At 20.4% G+C, this 17,060-nt stretch overlaps 2 protein-coding genes across 8 annotated transcripts; one reads left to right on the plus strand and one right to left on the minus strand.

Moving 5' to 3' along the window:
* Window positions 1–3,076: 3,076 nt before the first annotated feature.
* LOC406097 (integrin beta-PS) lies at window positions 3,077–8,203 on the minus strand. 2 transcript variants are annotated; one of them, XM_026444072.1, is made up of 10 exons: window positions 7,992–8,203; window positions 6,799–6,961; window positions 6,433–6,736; window positions 6,077–6,305; window positions 5,881–5,965; window positions 5,158–5,805; window positions 4,762–5,073; window positions 4,450–4,650; window positions 3,866–4,369; window positions 3,077–3,788 (listed from the first exon to the last, which is right to left on the minus strand). In XM_026444072.1, the coding sequence occupies exons 1-10, from the start codon at window positions 7,997–7,999 to the stop codon at window positions 3,723–3,725; spliced, it is 2,520 nt and encodes an 839-aa protein (XP_026299857.1). In that variant the 5' UTR covers window positions 8,000–8,203; the 3' UTR covers window positions 3,077–3,722. The 2 variants fall into 2 exon arrangements, with proteins under 2 accessions (XP_026299857.1, XP_026299856.1); XM_026444071.1 differs by lacking the exon at window positions 7,992–8,203 and adding an exon at window positions 7,853–7,969.
* Window positions 8,204–9,037: 834 nt separating this feature from the next.
* LOC102655407 (ATP-dependent RNA helicase p62-like) lies at window positions 9,038–15,833 on the plus strand. 6 transcript variants are annotated; one of them, XM_026443679.1, is made up of 8 exons: window positions 9,038–9,053; window positions 9,174–9,274; window positions 9,560–9,601; window positions 9,927–10,919; window positions 11,173–11,351; window positions 11,427–11,486; window positions 15,081–15,317; window positions 15,397–15,833. In XM_026443679.1, coding segments are annotated over exons 2-8 (1,590 nt in total). In that variant the 5' UTR covers window positions 9,038–9,053; window positions 9,174–9,272; the 3' UTR covers window positions 15,474–15,833. The 6 variants fall into 6 exon arrangements, 4 of the variants coding, with proteins under 4 accessions (XP_026299464.1, XP_026299467.1, XP_026299465.1 ...); XM_026443680.1 differs by having other exon boundaries at window positions 9,039–9,053; window positions 9,472–9,601; XR_003305612.1 differs by adding an exon at window positions 13,616–14,154 and having other exon boundaries at window positions 9,050–9,274.
* The last annotated feature ends 1,227 nt before the right edge of the window (window positions 15,834–17,060 follow it).

Raw genomic sequence — 17,060 nt, forward strand, 5'->3', positions numbered from 1 at the left:
GCTGTTACAGCACCAATGTACAATTAAACTGCGTAAATTCTTAAATATTTAACTATTTCGTTATAATTTAATTTTATAATATAATTTAGTATTATAATTTATATGATTTTATTTATTTTAATAATCTCATTTTTAATTTATATAAAATATAAATTTTAATTTATAATAAAATAATTAATATACATAAAAGTTTAATTATAAATTTTTAATTAATAAAAAATATAAAAAATAGTTCGAATTTTTACAAATTTATATATTCATCAAAATTAAATTGAAATTAAAATATAATTAAAATTAATTTCATTATCATCATTTTAAATTAAAAACTATATATATGTTTTATATATTTTTTATTCGTAAACTTTATATATACTTTTTTTACTCAAAAAATGTATATATGTGCATTTTATGAGAAATATCTTATTTGTTTTTATAAAATTTAATAAAATCCCAAGAAAATGTTCGTATAATAATTTTTAAATAAATAAATATAGATTTAAATATTTTTGCTATAATTATTCGTTATTTTTAATATTTGATAAATTTTTACATCTTTCTTTTCAACAAAAAGATTTAATTTTTAAATATGCATGATACTTTAAGATTACTTAATATTAAAATTAATAGTTGAAATAATAGTTTAAGATTATTTAATTAATTTCTTTTTGTCTTTTGATAAATGATTTAATGAACAAATAAATAAACAATATGAACATGTAAAAAAATAAATAAACAATTTATTTTAAAAAACAATTCAATCAGATATTAGATTGATTTATCATCCGGAAATTTTTTTATATTGATTAAAAAATATCATTATTAAAATTTTGTTTATTAAAAAATTTTTGTTTTGTTGTCGTTTTCTAGCCATTTTATTTTGCTTCAAATTCTTTCATGTTTTCACTTTTATCATATCAATATGTAATATTATAAAGTATCTTGTTCTTGAAAAATTTTATAATATATACATTATTTTGTTAAATCTTTAATAATATTAATATTTAATATTTATTAATTAAATTTTATTGTATTTAATTAATGTAATTATTTATTAAAAGTTAAAGTATATATATATATATAATTATTTAAAATTTATTTAATAAAATAAATAATTTTTATTTATAAAATATTATTTTTTAAAGAATTTTTTAATATTATAGAGAAAATTATTAAATATTCCATTATTTTCAAGTTAAATGTATATATATTTTTAAAATTCTGAAACTAATAGGTTAAGAATAATCTATAATTGATTTGATAATTTATTTTTTTTTTGATTTGATATTAAATATTATATTGCAATACAAAATCGTGAATAATTTTTTTTTATAGATTATATATTGTTATTAGAAAATTTATATAATTTTGTCCAAAATAAACAGAAATGATAAATAATTTATTAATTTTATTATATTTTATATAGCATTATAAGAAAAATTTATATTTTATAAAAGAAAAATTATTTATTTCAATATAAAATTAATTATTATAAATAATAAAAATAACAAATATATTATTTTCCTATTTTAAAATATTATAATTTATAATAAATACTTATAATCTACAAAATTATATTTTATTTTTATTTTTTATTTTTATATATTACATATGATATTTTAATTTTTTATATATTATACTATATAATAGATTGATTATTTTATATTTCTTTTATTTAATTACAAGATAATTATATTATATTGTCTATTATATTATATATATTTTAATAAAGAAAGATTTATATCTAAATTTACAATTTACATGTTATATAAAATTAGATTATAATATAAAACTTATAATATATTATTACACTATGTTCATTTAAAATTAATTTTATACACAAATATTTTTATATTTTGTATAAATTAATTTCTAATAAAATAATATTATATATAATGATAAAAAATATAATTTTTTTTTAATTTATGAAAATTTAATAATTTAAAATATTAAAGAAATAGAAAAATAAAAAATGATTTTAATTGAATATATATATATAAAATTGTTTATATATAAAATTTACATTAATAATATTTTTATTATACATAATTACAATAAATTTTATTTTATATAATAATATAATTTATAAGATAATTTTTTTTTTAGAAAATAAAAGACATATGAAATCAACTAATAATCATATAAATGAAAACAGGACTGATAAAATATATAAATATGCACATATAAATATATTATTAACACAGAATAATACAATATTTATTTTTTTTTTACCTTACAATGAGATCGTAAGATAAGCTGATATTTTTATTATAATCAATGGCAGTGAAAACTATATAATTTATCATGATATGATAAGATGATTATTTTGTAATAATAATATTTATTTATATTTTAAATTTTCATTGATTAGAAATTAATATTATTATTTATGTATATATATTATATATAATGTTTGTTTTGAATATAAATAAAAAATATAATGCTGTGTAAATTAAACTTCATTACTATAATTAATATTATTTAATATTATGTATTATAAAAATTAATTTTTCAATATATTTAAAATATTGATTTAAGCTTTAACGAATTTTTTGTTAATTATATTTTTATTTAAAATATATTTTAGAGAAATAAAATTATTCTATTAGTAAAATTTTATGAATATTTCTAAAAAGAAATTTTGGGGATCATATTTTTTATAAGTTGCAAAATGAATTTAACTTACCACTATACATTTTACTATTTTTTTTTTTTTTTACATTTATACAATTTTACATACATTTTTAGATCATTCTTTTTTATAAAAAGTAAAACATATATGAAAATCAGGAAGACTTATAAAGAAAACAATTGAATATTATTTGTTAACATAATTGCAAACAATATTAGATTTTACAATATCACATATTAAAATGTGCCTTATTATTAAAAATTTATTGATGTATGAAAATGTTTAATAAATAATATATTAAAATAAAAATCTATTACTAAATTTCTAAATTCGATAATTAAGTGAAATTTTTTAAAAAAGTACATATATCTCACAAATTTTGTAATAAAAAATATAATTAAAAATTATAAATATTTGTCATGAGATAAAAGGCACTTTTATATTAAATATTACAGTATGATTACGATTTTAAATCTTCAAATCGTTTCGTTATTATGTTTTTATGCAGACATTCATTCTTATGTTATCATGTTTTCACTCTATACATTGTATACATAATTTACACTTATTCATATACATTCATACATAGCAGTCTAAGTCAGCAGTTCTTAACCTGTGATCCATAAACTATCATACAAGTGAGTGATCAAGATAAAACGTAAGATGTTATTATGAATATACATTTAACACTGTGTATTAATTTTTATATATAGATTGGATGCACATTATGAGTTTAAATCTTAAATTAAATTTAAAAAATTATTTAAAAAAAAATTTGTGGTAAACAAAAAGTTAAAGTTAAAGATTAAGAACTGCTGGTCTATAAGTTATATGGCAGTATTATAATATGAATAATTTGATAAAATTTTGTATTATACTAGATTCCATTAAATACTTATCAATTATAATATTAATAATTCTATTCTATTTTAATTAGTACTAAAGCTTCATTTGCTGCATAATAAAATTTGTTTGTTATTTAATTAAATATTAATCAATTTAAAATTTATATTTATATATATATTTATATATAAAAACGCAATCTTTACTGCAATGAATTCTTTCTATTAAATAAAGATTATTTTTATGATTTTTATTTTCCAGCATATGTTGGATTTTTAAATGTTGATGTTGCTTGTTTATAAATTGGATTTTCTCCCTGTTTAAAAATAATTATAACGATAAATTTTATAAAATAAAAATATATATAAATAAAAAATATTTTAATATTTTTACCGTATCCCATTTAGCCATCATTCTTTCTTTTTCAAATTTTGCAAATTCTCTTCTATCATGTATAGTTGTTAATAATTTCCATAAAAGTAATAATGCAAGACCAATTAAAACAATAGCTGCTATTACACCTAATACTATACCAAGCATATAAACTTGTGGTGGACATTCTCTTTCTTTTTGAGCTCGGACTTTTAAACAATTAGTTTCATTATAATAATAAACAAAATTATATTTGCAGTCATCTTCATCTATACCAAAACATAGAACTTCATCCTTATCAACATCTGGTATAACTGTATCAACTGGTTCAGGAACGAATTCCTTGCAATTTTTCATACATTCCTCTTTATCACTAAAATTACCACTACCATACATTTGGCACAATACACAATTTTTTAATTCTTCACAACGACTTGGACAAGTTGGACATTTATTACAATGTTTACCAGAATATCTAGTGCTTCCTTCCTCGTGACAAATACATTCACCACAAACACAATCACCCTAGATAATAAAAGATTAATTAATATTACAATTATAAGGTAAAAGATAAAATTTTTTTGTTAAGATAATAAAAAGCTTACATGTCCTGAACATAAAACTCCATTAGTAGTTCCTGGTGCAATACAAGTTTCATTTGAAGATCTACAATTACAAGATGGACCAGTCCATCCTGCATTGCAAACGCATTGTCCACATTCACATGTTCCATGATTTGAGCATAAATGACCTTGATCTCGATCACAGGAAAAATTATCACATTCACAAAAATGACCTGATATTATCTATAAATGGATAATATTATATTTCAACCCAAAAAATTTATATAAATTTTATAAATCATATATAATATATAATATATTTTATATAAATATATGAATCAAAATTATATTTACTTCTTCGGGATTTTCTCTTTCTTCACATTCACATTGACCACAAGCACAAGTTCCTCTTCCTGAACAATCTATAAGAGAAGTATTATCAGGTCTACAGGATTGGAAATGTTTATCTAATCCTGTCATTTCTTGATGAGGACTGCATTCACAACGTTTTCCAAAAAATCCATCATAACATTCACAAATACCACATTTTAAAGTTCCTACACCATTACATTCTGGTGATTTTGGTTCAAACATAGTACCTTCACGTTCGCATTCACAGTCACATAACATTTCCAAATTTACTGTCAGTGTTTCATTGATTCCTACCTAAAAAAAAAAAGAAAAAAAAAAAAAAAGAAAATTTTTTTGTCAAAAAATAATAAATGGACAAGTAAAATTTTTTATTCTTACTGGATAAATATCAAATTTTTGTTTCCATTCCGATCTATTTTCTGGACAACTTGTAACTTCAATTTCTGCTGTAAATTCTACTTTTGTCCCTACTTTTAATCCGTCACATTTTGAAGTTTCAATGAATGGTCCTGTACCCAAACATTTTGAGAAATATTTTACTTTCACAGCACTACTGGCTGTATCTTTCATTTCAACTGAACTTGAAATTGCATCATACTGTTCACGAATTAATTCTACAACATTACTTGAATCATCTGACAATTTACCAGCAAATGATCCTTCTACATGTTTAGTTAATCTTTTATATACATTTATTTGTTCTTCTGTAACAGCCCATATAATATTAATAGCATTTTGTTTAACTTTTAAATTAATCTGAGAAATACTTGGATAATCTTGCAAAGATGAATGTGTATAAAGTCCACTATTATCCAAGTGACATTCTCCATCATTTGGTTTGACAATTCCACCTAATTTACCATCTCCTGCATAATGAAAACCAGCATCTGTTGAAAATACTAAAAGTCTACGAGCTTTTTCACGCCAACCAATTTGTCGTCTACAAACTATAGCTTGCATTATTGCATCAAATCCTCCTTCTGGTGCATCTAAATTACCAGATACTGAAGCATTTCGCACTAAACTCTATATATATAAAAAAAATTAGTAATATTATTTATAGAATATTGATAAATTAAATTATGTAATTAATGTACTTACTGCAAAATGACTAGTATCTTGAGATAATGTCATAATATTTTTATAACCATATGGTGCTGCACATCCATCACATGGTTCTTTTAATCTGAAGTCATATAATGATTATAAATTAATTATCAAATAATATATTATATAAAAATTATAAATAATATTCAAAATTATATCCAAAGATTATAATTTTCTTTTGGGAACTTACGATTTTGGCATTGTACTAACATAAGGCATTACGACTTTATCAACAAAACTACCAAAACCTAAACGAAAATTACTTGTAATTTTACTCATGCTTTCTACCAGAAGTTGACCTAAATCTGATAATTTCTTTTTATCATCTTCCATTGATTTACTCAAATCCATAAGATAATATAAATCGACAGGGTAATCTTCAGCTTGTGAATAGGCAAATGTCATTCTATGAGCTTCATCTGTCATTCAGAATTGATATCATTTAATAATGTAGATATTGTTTAGTTAATGGAATTATGGGGATTACATATATTAATATTTAGACTAATATTTAAAAGAATATTAATTACTTGCTGTTTAACTTACTTATTCTAAGTTTTAAATTAACTTCTTGTGGCCAAATTTGTATAGCTTCTTGTCTTTTATTACCGCTATTATTATTATTACTATTGCTACTAGTTTCTTTATAGGATTGTAAACCATATGTGCTAGAGTTTATATATGAATATTCATAACTATTAGCACCACCACTTGCATAACCACCTTTTGTTAAATTTCTGTGTCTTATCATACTAAAAACATTATCTGGATTCCATGTATATTCTGCTGGACATGTTGCAAATATTTTGGTATTGATATTAGGTAGAAAACATCGCTTTTCAGAAAATTTCTATAAAAAATAAATATATTTTATAATTATTTATATGATATATATAAATATTAAATACTTACCGGTGCAGCACACCAGGCACAATGTGGTGTTTGTATACATTCATGACATGTTTGTTTACTGATACAAGGATTCATTCCAGTCAGTCTTTCTAGAGGTAAATAATTTGCATTTACTGAAGTAATAATTATTATTGATATAATCCATCTTGAACTGTCAAACATTCTGTATAAATATATAAAATATCAGTATTTATATAAATTTTTTTTAAATTAATATAATTTATAGATCATTTGTTAAAAGATAATTGTAAGAATAAAATAATTTTTTTCAGCATTTAAATTTTAATTAAATTATAACTTTACACAATCATTTCCAAAAATAATATAAAGTAATATTCTTATAATTTTTATAATTATTCTCATAATTATTAATTTAATAAATTTTTAAATTATGTATTCATAATTTACTTATTTCTTTTAAGAATAAGTATGAATTATAATAATATAAATTATCTATAAAATTCATTTGATAGATTTAATTATATTTATTAAAAAAATTTAAATAATTTTTATTTAAAAACATAAATTAATTATTTTATTTATAAATATAATAGAAATTTGATTTGATAAGCTATGCATATATGACTCAAGTTAATTTTTTATTTTATTATAAAATTATATTTATATAATAGAATTTATATAATAGATTTATAGAATTTTTTAAAATTCTAAAAAATAGAAATAATTAAATTAATTTGAAACTAAGATTATTAAAATTATTATAGATTATTATTTAAATTATTATGATATTAAAATTTTATAATACTAAAATAATTCATATATAAATATCTATATAAAAATCGTAAAATTTATATTAAATGTTATATTTGTGAGAAAGAAACTGAAAAGTAGAATATATTTTTTTATAATTAATTAGTTATTTAATAAAATAGAATGTAATTAAGATATAATTATATGATAAAAGTTTTACGTTTAGTAATAACTAATTTAAGTAAGTATAATTTAAATAAAAAATTAATCAATTATAAAATTTTTTAAATATATTTTCTTTTTTATCAAATATATATATATATATATATGTACTTATGTATACCTGCGATTATTCATGACTTAAAACAGACCGCTTATTCATTCACAATGATGCCGTCATCTTTATATTTACAAAATGCTATCTCTAATGAAGCTGAAAATATTAAAACAAAAAAACTAAATAAAAAACTTTAAAGGCTTACTTTTTCATTAAATATTTTTTCTTCAATTTGATATTAGAACATCACACGTTTTGATCAATGTTTTCTTGTATCCAAATCGCCATAAAAGGTAACCCATCAAACGCACGCACTCCACAAACAACTGCCTATACAAGATTGCGATAGTCTCAGACTTAGAAGACTTGGTCTGTAACTAAGTTTGATTCTGATTATACATGCAGCATAGAATAATAATAAGTAGATATGCAACTATGGAACTGAAATGAATAAATATAATATTAATGCTACATGCGCATATAATATTTTCACTATAATTTTTCTTTTTTATAAGATGTACAAGAAAAAAAAATTTTGAAATTCAGTAAAATTTTTAAATATAATATTATATATTTTTAATATATTGCATTTTTAACAATTTTAAATAATATTATTATATTAAAATAGGTAAAAATATGTAATTAAAAATAATTTTTGTAATATTATTAATGAATGTTAAGGTACGTTTTCACACAATAATTTGTGACTTTTTCAATCACGGCATTAAATGATATCATAATTTCTTTTATCGTAAAAATTGTTACATTAAAGATGTTACATTATCAAGACGAGTTACATTGAATCGCAATATATATTTTATGATATAATATCACGATATAAAAATGATTTATATGCCACATGAAAACATACCTTTAATAATGTTAAATAATATTAAATAGTTTAATAATAAGTTTCTAATAAAATATTGTAATTTGATATTGTATAATGAGAAAGTAATATTTTTGATCTCTATTAAACATATTTTTTGTGCTTAAAAACACATATATACACACACATACACACACATATATATATATATATATAAATAAAAATTCATATGAAGAAAATTAAGACATATAATACATTATTTTGAGTAACGTTGTTCTTTGATTTTTATATTAATCAAAATCAACTCTATATTACATGCGCAGTGAACGAAAAGACATATTTAGAAAATCTTTGCGCATTCCCACCTCTGAACACGTTTATCCAACTATGTCACATCCGGCTAGGTACTAAATTGTTCTTTCTGTTCCTGGATGTGGCGTAAGTAGGATGTCTGTTTCGTACTTTTAATTCGCATTTTTAAAACCTGTAAATGTTGCGTCATGCTTAATTTTATCTTTTTTCTTTAGGATAAAAAAAAAATAAAAATTATCATTTTAGGAATAATTGACCATCTTATTAATAAACTACAATTATCATCTTTAACAAAATAATTTAATTAGTAATTAGGAACTGAAAGTTTTTTTTAATACATCAAATATGTGAGTAATATTTTTATTTTACGTTATAATAATAAGTTTTAATTGTTCAATTCAATATTATAAAGTTGTGATTAATTTTTTTTATCTTCAAATATCTGCAATGCGTTATTAATTTATATATATATATATTCATGAAAATTAATCGCCTATATATAATAATTTATATAAAAATTATTTATTCTTTAATTATTTTATAGATATTTTGAAATGATTTTTATATTTATTAATCATTTAATAATTATAACTTAACTTAACTATAGTTCATGAAATCAACTATTATTAAAGGTTTCTACATATAATGAAAGCTATAGGATCTCTCAGAATTAGGTTTGTATTTAAGTAGATTTTATTAAAATTGATAAAAATAATTTTTAGTAAAATAAAATTTAATTAGATGAATTTTAAAAGTTAAAAGTAAAATAAGTAATAATAATGAAGTTAATCAATTTTTTTTTTTTTATTTACCTCCCATTTTGGCATGCCTCCATTTTATGTATATGAATGGAGCATGAATGCTTGTGGGAGGAATAATAATTTGAGAACATGCCTTTGGAATCCACATATTTTTTTATCTGGATCTAATTCTCTATGTTCTCTACATTTATACATTAAAATAATAAAATGATTTTTAATGTATGTCAATTTGTTATAGGACATACGGAGCTAGTTATCACACTGGAAATTATAGAAGTACTAAGGAAAGAGGATCTTTATATAGAAATAATATTAATAATAGAAATGGACGATTTGAAAATCGAGGAAAAAATAATACGCATAATACCAATGGAATTTTGAAAAAGCCAAATTGGAATTTTGAAAATTTAAAACCTTTCAAAAAAGATTTTTATATACCACATCCTAATGTTCAAGCACGTCACCCACAAGAAATAGATATGTTTAGACAAGAAAATCAAATTACTCTTAAAGGAGAAAAAATTCCTAATCCTATTCAGCATTTTGAAGAAGGAAATTTTCCTGACCATGTAATGCAATGTATAAGAAAACAAGGATTTAGTGAACCAACTGCTATCCAAGCTCAAGGATGGCCAATTGCTATGTCTGGACATAATATGGTTGGAATAGCACAAACTGGATCTGGAAAAACATTAGGATATATTTTACCTGCAATAGTACATATTAGCAGTCAACAACCATTAAATCATGGAGATGGACCAATTGCTTTAATTTTAGCACCAACTAGAGAATTGGCACAACAAATTCAAAAGGTTACTTGTAGTTTTGGCTATGTAAGAAGCACTTGTATTTTTGGTGGTGCACCAAAAGGAAGCCAAGCTCGTGATTTAGAACAAGGAGTTGAGATTTGCATTGCTACTCCTGGACGATTAATTGATTTTTTGGAACGTGGCACAACTAATTTACGTAGATGTACATATTTGGTATTGGATGAAGCAGATAGAATGTTAGATATGGGTTTTGAACCACAGATTAGAAAAATTATTGAACAAATCAGACCAGATAGACAAGTATTAATGTGGTCTGCAACTTGGCCAAAAGAAGTTCGAAACCTTGCAGAAGAATATCTTGTAGATTATACACAATTGAATATTGGATCATTAACATTATCAGCTAACCATAATATTCTTCAAATTGTTGATGTTTGTGAAGAAGATGAAAAACAAACAAAGTATTATCTTGATTTTCCTTATATTTTGAAATTTCTAGTTTAATAGTACTATAAATTATAAATATAATTAAATTATATTTATTTTTTATTTATTCTTTTTATTTTATCATTTATGATGAAAGTAATTTATGATATTTTATGATTTTATTAAATATTTTTTCCTCTAAGAAGAACTGATTTCAGATAAATATATATAAATATTTTATTTTTAAAATTTTTTATAGAAATATAATATTTTACTTTTTTACTTTAGATTGCAAAATCTTCTTCAGGAAATCAGTAATGTTAGTCCAGATGGTGGAAAGACAATAATTTTTGTAGAAACAAAAAAAAAAGTGGAGAGTATCACTAAAACTATCCGTCGTTATGGCTGGCCAGCTGTATGTATACATGGTGACAAATCACAATTAGAAAGAGATTTTGTTCTTTCAGGTATGTATATAATGATATATAATGTTTAATATTTCTTATCATATTTACTATATTAAATATATTATTAAATTTTAGAATTTAGGAGGAATAAAGATTGTATTCTTGTAGCAACAGATGTTGCTGCTCGTGGATTGGGTAAGTAATAAATTATTTGTTCAATATTTTTCATTTTTTTCAAAAATATTAGATTTTGAAGAATTTTTTGACTTTCGATAAGTTTCATATGCGAAAATTTATACTTAATCAAAAAGGGTAGGGTAAAGTGGCGATGTAGCACAGACTGGTTATATGAAGGTGATGCCTCACTGTTTTTAAAAATAAAAATAATTAATATTAAATAATTTATTATATTAATTAAAAATAAACAGTTATATTAATTAAAAGTTTTGTTATAAAAATAAAAAATTAGTAGATAATTTCTATTAATATAAATTTTAATAGAATTCCATGAAAAATTATAGAAAATATAAAAATTAATACAATAATATTAACGCCAATAATTATCAATATAAAATATTGCTAATTATCTAAAAAAGGAATTTTTTTTATCGATCTTGATGATTTTTGAATATATATAGAAATTATCTGAATATCTTGAACAACTTTTTCCTTTGCATATAATTACTGTTCAGTTTTAGTTTTCGAAATATTTATAAAAAAAAAAATTCTTATTGTTACATAAAACTTTTCTAATATATATAAGCGTATATGTCTTCTATTCGTGGATACATATATGTAAATATGCAATTACTATTTAAATATGTCTATTATATGTATAAATATATTATAGTAGATGACGCTTAAATATATAATTCGATTTGTGAAAAATCTGTGGATTATGATAGGTTAAAATATATTTTAAACCCAATTCTTCAAGTTTGGATAAAAATGAAATATAAACAATTTTTGGACTACTAAAATTATGATGATTGATATTATAAATATCAAAATTATATTTCTAACATTGTAATTTGGCTAATACGTTTTATTGTACATTTTATTTTACATTTCGTGAATCTAAAAGAGTCTTAATATATCTTGAATTACTAAATTGGATAGAAATTAAATTTTTTCTCCGATTATAAGATAACAATGATTTTAATTTTGATAAATTATTTTTATTTATATTGAATATTTATATCATATTAAATCAATTCATACTGAATTATATTATGTTAAAATAATTATATTATGTTAATAATTATATGTAATAATTATATTATGTTAAAATCTAATATAGATTAGAATTATTTCAAATTCATAAATTATAAAAAAAATAATTTTTAACCAATTTATTTGTTATATTAATGGTCGTCCACCGTCATGTATTTATTAATAAGGATAATATTTTCATACATACTGTATATGATGTATATATGTATAAAAGAAGTTCTACATGTAACGATTTTTTTTTTTTTTACAAATATTTTGAAAACTAAGCTAAGAGGCAGTTATATGATTATAAAAAATGTTTATAGAAAAAAATTATTCAAAATGTTGGTTTTTACAATATATTTAAAAATTATCAAAATTGATAAGGAAGTATCTTTTCTAGATAATTATCATAATATTTAGTATATATTCTCAAACTTTACATAAGCTTTATTGCACTAAATAGATGGCATTAGGTAGCTTAGAACTTACTGTTTATTTTATGTATTTATATATACAGGGTGTTGATATATTTGAAAGATCTATTATAGAAATCAAAACAAATACAAAACTTGCTATATATAAAAATATCGATTGAGCTTATTTATTAAATTATAAATAATTTAATTTTAAATTAAACAATTAAACAAAGAAATGTAAATAAAATAAGATTTGTTTTTCATACCATCATATCTTTATTTTGATTTATCTAATACAAATTATAATTTAATAAATTAATTTTATAATTTAATAAATAAGCTATGATTTCATTTTTCATATTAATTTTTATATTTGTTTTGATAAAATCAATTCTCTAAAGAATATCTTATAAAAATATCTATGCTCTGTATATGATATGATATGAAAATATATCACTATTTTTTTTTATGAAAAATATTAAATTTATAGCGAGTAATTTTTTTTTTTATATAATAAAGAAAATATTGCGCTTTCTTTTTTTATTTTTCATTTTACTTTTCATTTTTGTTTATATCTTTTATTTATTTATCTATTATATAATTATGTTAAATATTTAAATTTATACATTTTACATATTTTAATTTTCCTATCAAATTATGAATTTATTAATGCAATCTATTTTGTTAAAAAAGAAAGGAACAGAAGGAGATAAAGAATCGAACGATGCGCTTGTGTTAAAGAATTGAGAGGAAAGATTGGAATAAAGGGAAAGTACATTAGTAATAAATGTGGGCATCCTTTAATTTATGTTAATCAGTCTGGTTGTCCTTTGTTTCAGAGGCACATGGTGCACAAATTGTGTTGAGTGTGCGATGAAAAACGATCGTTCAATAAAGAAAACATGGCTCACTCATTGTACATGCGCAATTCTGTTTTGCACATAATATTGTACTTAATGTGCCTCTGTGTTCAGCCTGTGTACCACGCAAGTAGTAGAGTGGTGCGCGGGTGATACTGTTGGTTGGTTGTGAGATAAGACCATGGTTTACATTTTGGTACAACCATCACACTTCATAGCCAATGCTCAGCCCGAGACAACAATCTATTGATTTTGCTACTATCGCTACTCTGTGATGATGCTTAGGACACGACGTGATATGAAATTGCATTTAAGAATAGCATACATCGTGGGCGCTCTGTATGCTGTCATAATATTCAACGATTAAACATGGTTTGTATTTAATTAATTATGCAGCTAACTTACATTCATATACATTTAAATATAAAATTGATACAATTTGTAATGTACTTTTAATGTCTTGATCTTAAATTATAAATATATAATAATAAATTTTATTATTAAATAAAAAAATAAATTTTTAATTTTTATTATTTAATAAATTATATGAAATTGAATGAATATGAATTATATTAAATCATATTGATAAAAAATTAATTTTTTCTTATATTTAAAATGATTTTTTTTATGAGAAAATTTTACCGAGAAAAAATTTATGCAATGTAATAATATATTTATGTATTTTATTATAATAGTTATTTTTTATTTAACTATTTTTTTTTAAATTTATTTTTATTTATATTTATTTTCATACATAGGATATGCAAACAATAATATAAATATTTTTTTTTAAGTTATATATAAAATGTTTCAAAAAGTTTCAAAAGTTACTTATTAATTATATTTTTTTTCTCGAAATGATATGATATATAATATTAAAATGTATTTAATGTAATGTAATATATTTAATGTAATATGTGGTTTAGTGTATGATTATAGGCTTAGCTGCATATTCTCATGAACAGATACAGAAATAAAAATTAGTTCTTCGCTATAATTTCATTTTTGACATTTAACTTTTATTATAATAAATAACTTTAAAAATGAACAAAATTGACAGAAATAATCATGATACATATCTTTAACGTAAAAGATGGTGAAATAAAAGTTATATAAACTTCATTTACTTGGCATGTTAAGTACATACTGGTAAAAAATTATATATATATATATATATATATATATAGATATATATATATAATATATATAGTATTTTTATTAAATATAACATCTTATACATAATTAATATACTCGATATTTTTATACGAGTATATATTTTAATAAAATTGTTTCTTTAGATGTTGACGATGTAAAGTACGTGATCAACTTTGATTATCCAAATTCATCTGAAGACTACATTCATAGAATTGGTAGAACGGGCCGTTCAAATAATTCAGGAACGAGTTATGCATTCTTTACACCACAAAATGGTCGACAGGCTAAAAGTTTGGTTAATGTACTTAGAGAAGCAAAACAAATTATCAATCCAAAACTAATGGAACTTGCAGACAGAAATGGAAATGATATCTCACGAAGTTAGTTCTTATAATTTATGAAACTAATAATCAAAATAATTTTTAATGATACAAATAAATATTTTTTGTAATTTTTTAGATCGTTGGGGTTATGGAACTTATCGTAAAAGAGAAAATGTTTTCCCTAAAACACATAAACGATTTGAAGTGGTCTAGATTAACTTTACAAAATTTCTAAATGTGTAACTTATTGGAGATGGAATTTGTTACAATCTCTTTCTCTGTGATTAGAAAAAATTGTCCATCAAGGCTCTATGTTAGTTCCGTGCTCGTTAATTTTTTTATTTTTATTTATAATCTTACTGTTCCTAGTAAGTAATTATTCTTAGTATGAAATTAGTATAAAATGAGCTATGCAAGGAGAGACTCTTTGTTAAATTTCCATTATATAACAATATTTTGCATTAAATTTTTATTTTTCCATTTATTAAAACATGAAAAGAGTGAAAAATATGTGATATGAAATATGCGTGAAAATGTAAGTATAAAGAAATACATGAATACTTACATACTGAATTGATTGATGAATTTTTTAAAATCAAGATCAATCTAAAAACATTTTTTGTTTTAAAAACATTGATTGCTAAAATTAGATTTAATTATGTACTCAATTTTTTTTAGTAAAGAAAAAACTTAATTTATAATTATTTAGATGTGTAGGAGTTGAAGTTCAGTAAGATAAATACACAATGAATGTAATCAGTATTCATTCCACTTTTTCAATGTGACCAATTTTATATTTGGTTATATAGCAAAACCATTTATTTTTAATGTGTCCATTAATAAAATTATAATAAAAAACGTATAAAATATTAATATTATAAAATTATTTTGTTTAATTGCATATTTCATCCATACTTTGTGTTATAATAGTTTTAATCCATCAAAAATTTTTATTAAGTAAACTGAGTTTTGTAACAAAATTAACGTATGTATGAAAATATTATATAATTAAAAATTTTTCATTGATACAATAAATTATTAAAAAATACAGCTTGAATAATTGCATCATTTTTTTTTTATTTTGTATATTCAAGTTATTAAAAAAAAAAAAATATTTGAAATTAATGTATCATATTCCAATTAAAAAATCAATTAAAATAAACTTCATATAAAGAATTTAAATATTTATAATAATATTTGTAATTTAATGTCCTATATATTTATTTTTATTTGTAATTTGATATATTTCATAATACAATATGAATTATATTATCATTTTTGTTATAATTGAAATACATACATAGATTTTCTTAGTTTAAAAATAAAAATTATTTTAACATAATATTTTATATATTCATTATTGATCAAATAATATACTGAAAATATTTTATAATATTTTAGAAACATAGGTATTTATATGTAGACATTTTTTGTGCAAAAATTAATTATGAAAATATTGCATAATTGTTAAGTAAAATAACAATAAAAAATATTATAAAACATTTAGGATTATTTATTTTGATTTATTTAATTGAATTTTTTTTATTGAAAAATTGAATTAGAAAATGATATATTTCAATTATATATATGATATCGTGATATATTATCAGTTTGAAAATAATTATGAATATTAAATGTTTATATGTACAAAATAATGAAAAAAAGTTTTTAATAAATATAATATTAAAAATTAAATATTAAAAAAAAAATGAATGAACTTTAAAAGATAATAAATTAGAAAAATTTAAAAATAATTTTAAAAATGATTGTTAGATGTGAAATGATATTTTTAAATTTACA

Source organism: Apis mellifera, linkage group LG11, assembly GCF_003254395.2.
Source record: "Apis mellifera strain DH4 linkage group LG11, Amel_HAv3.1, whole genome shotgun sequence".
NCBI classification, from domain to species: domain Eukaryota; kingdom Metazoa; phylum Arthropoda; class Insecta; order Hymenoptera; family Apidae; genus Apis; species Apis mellifera.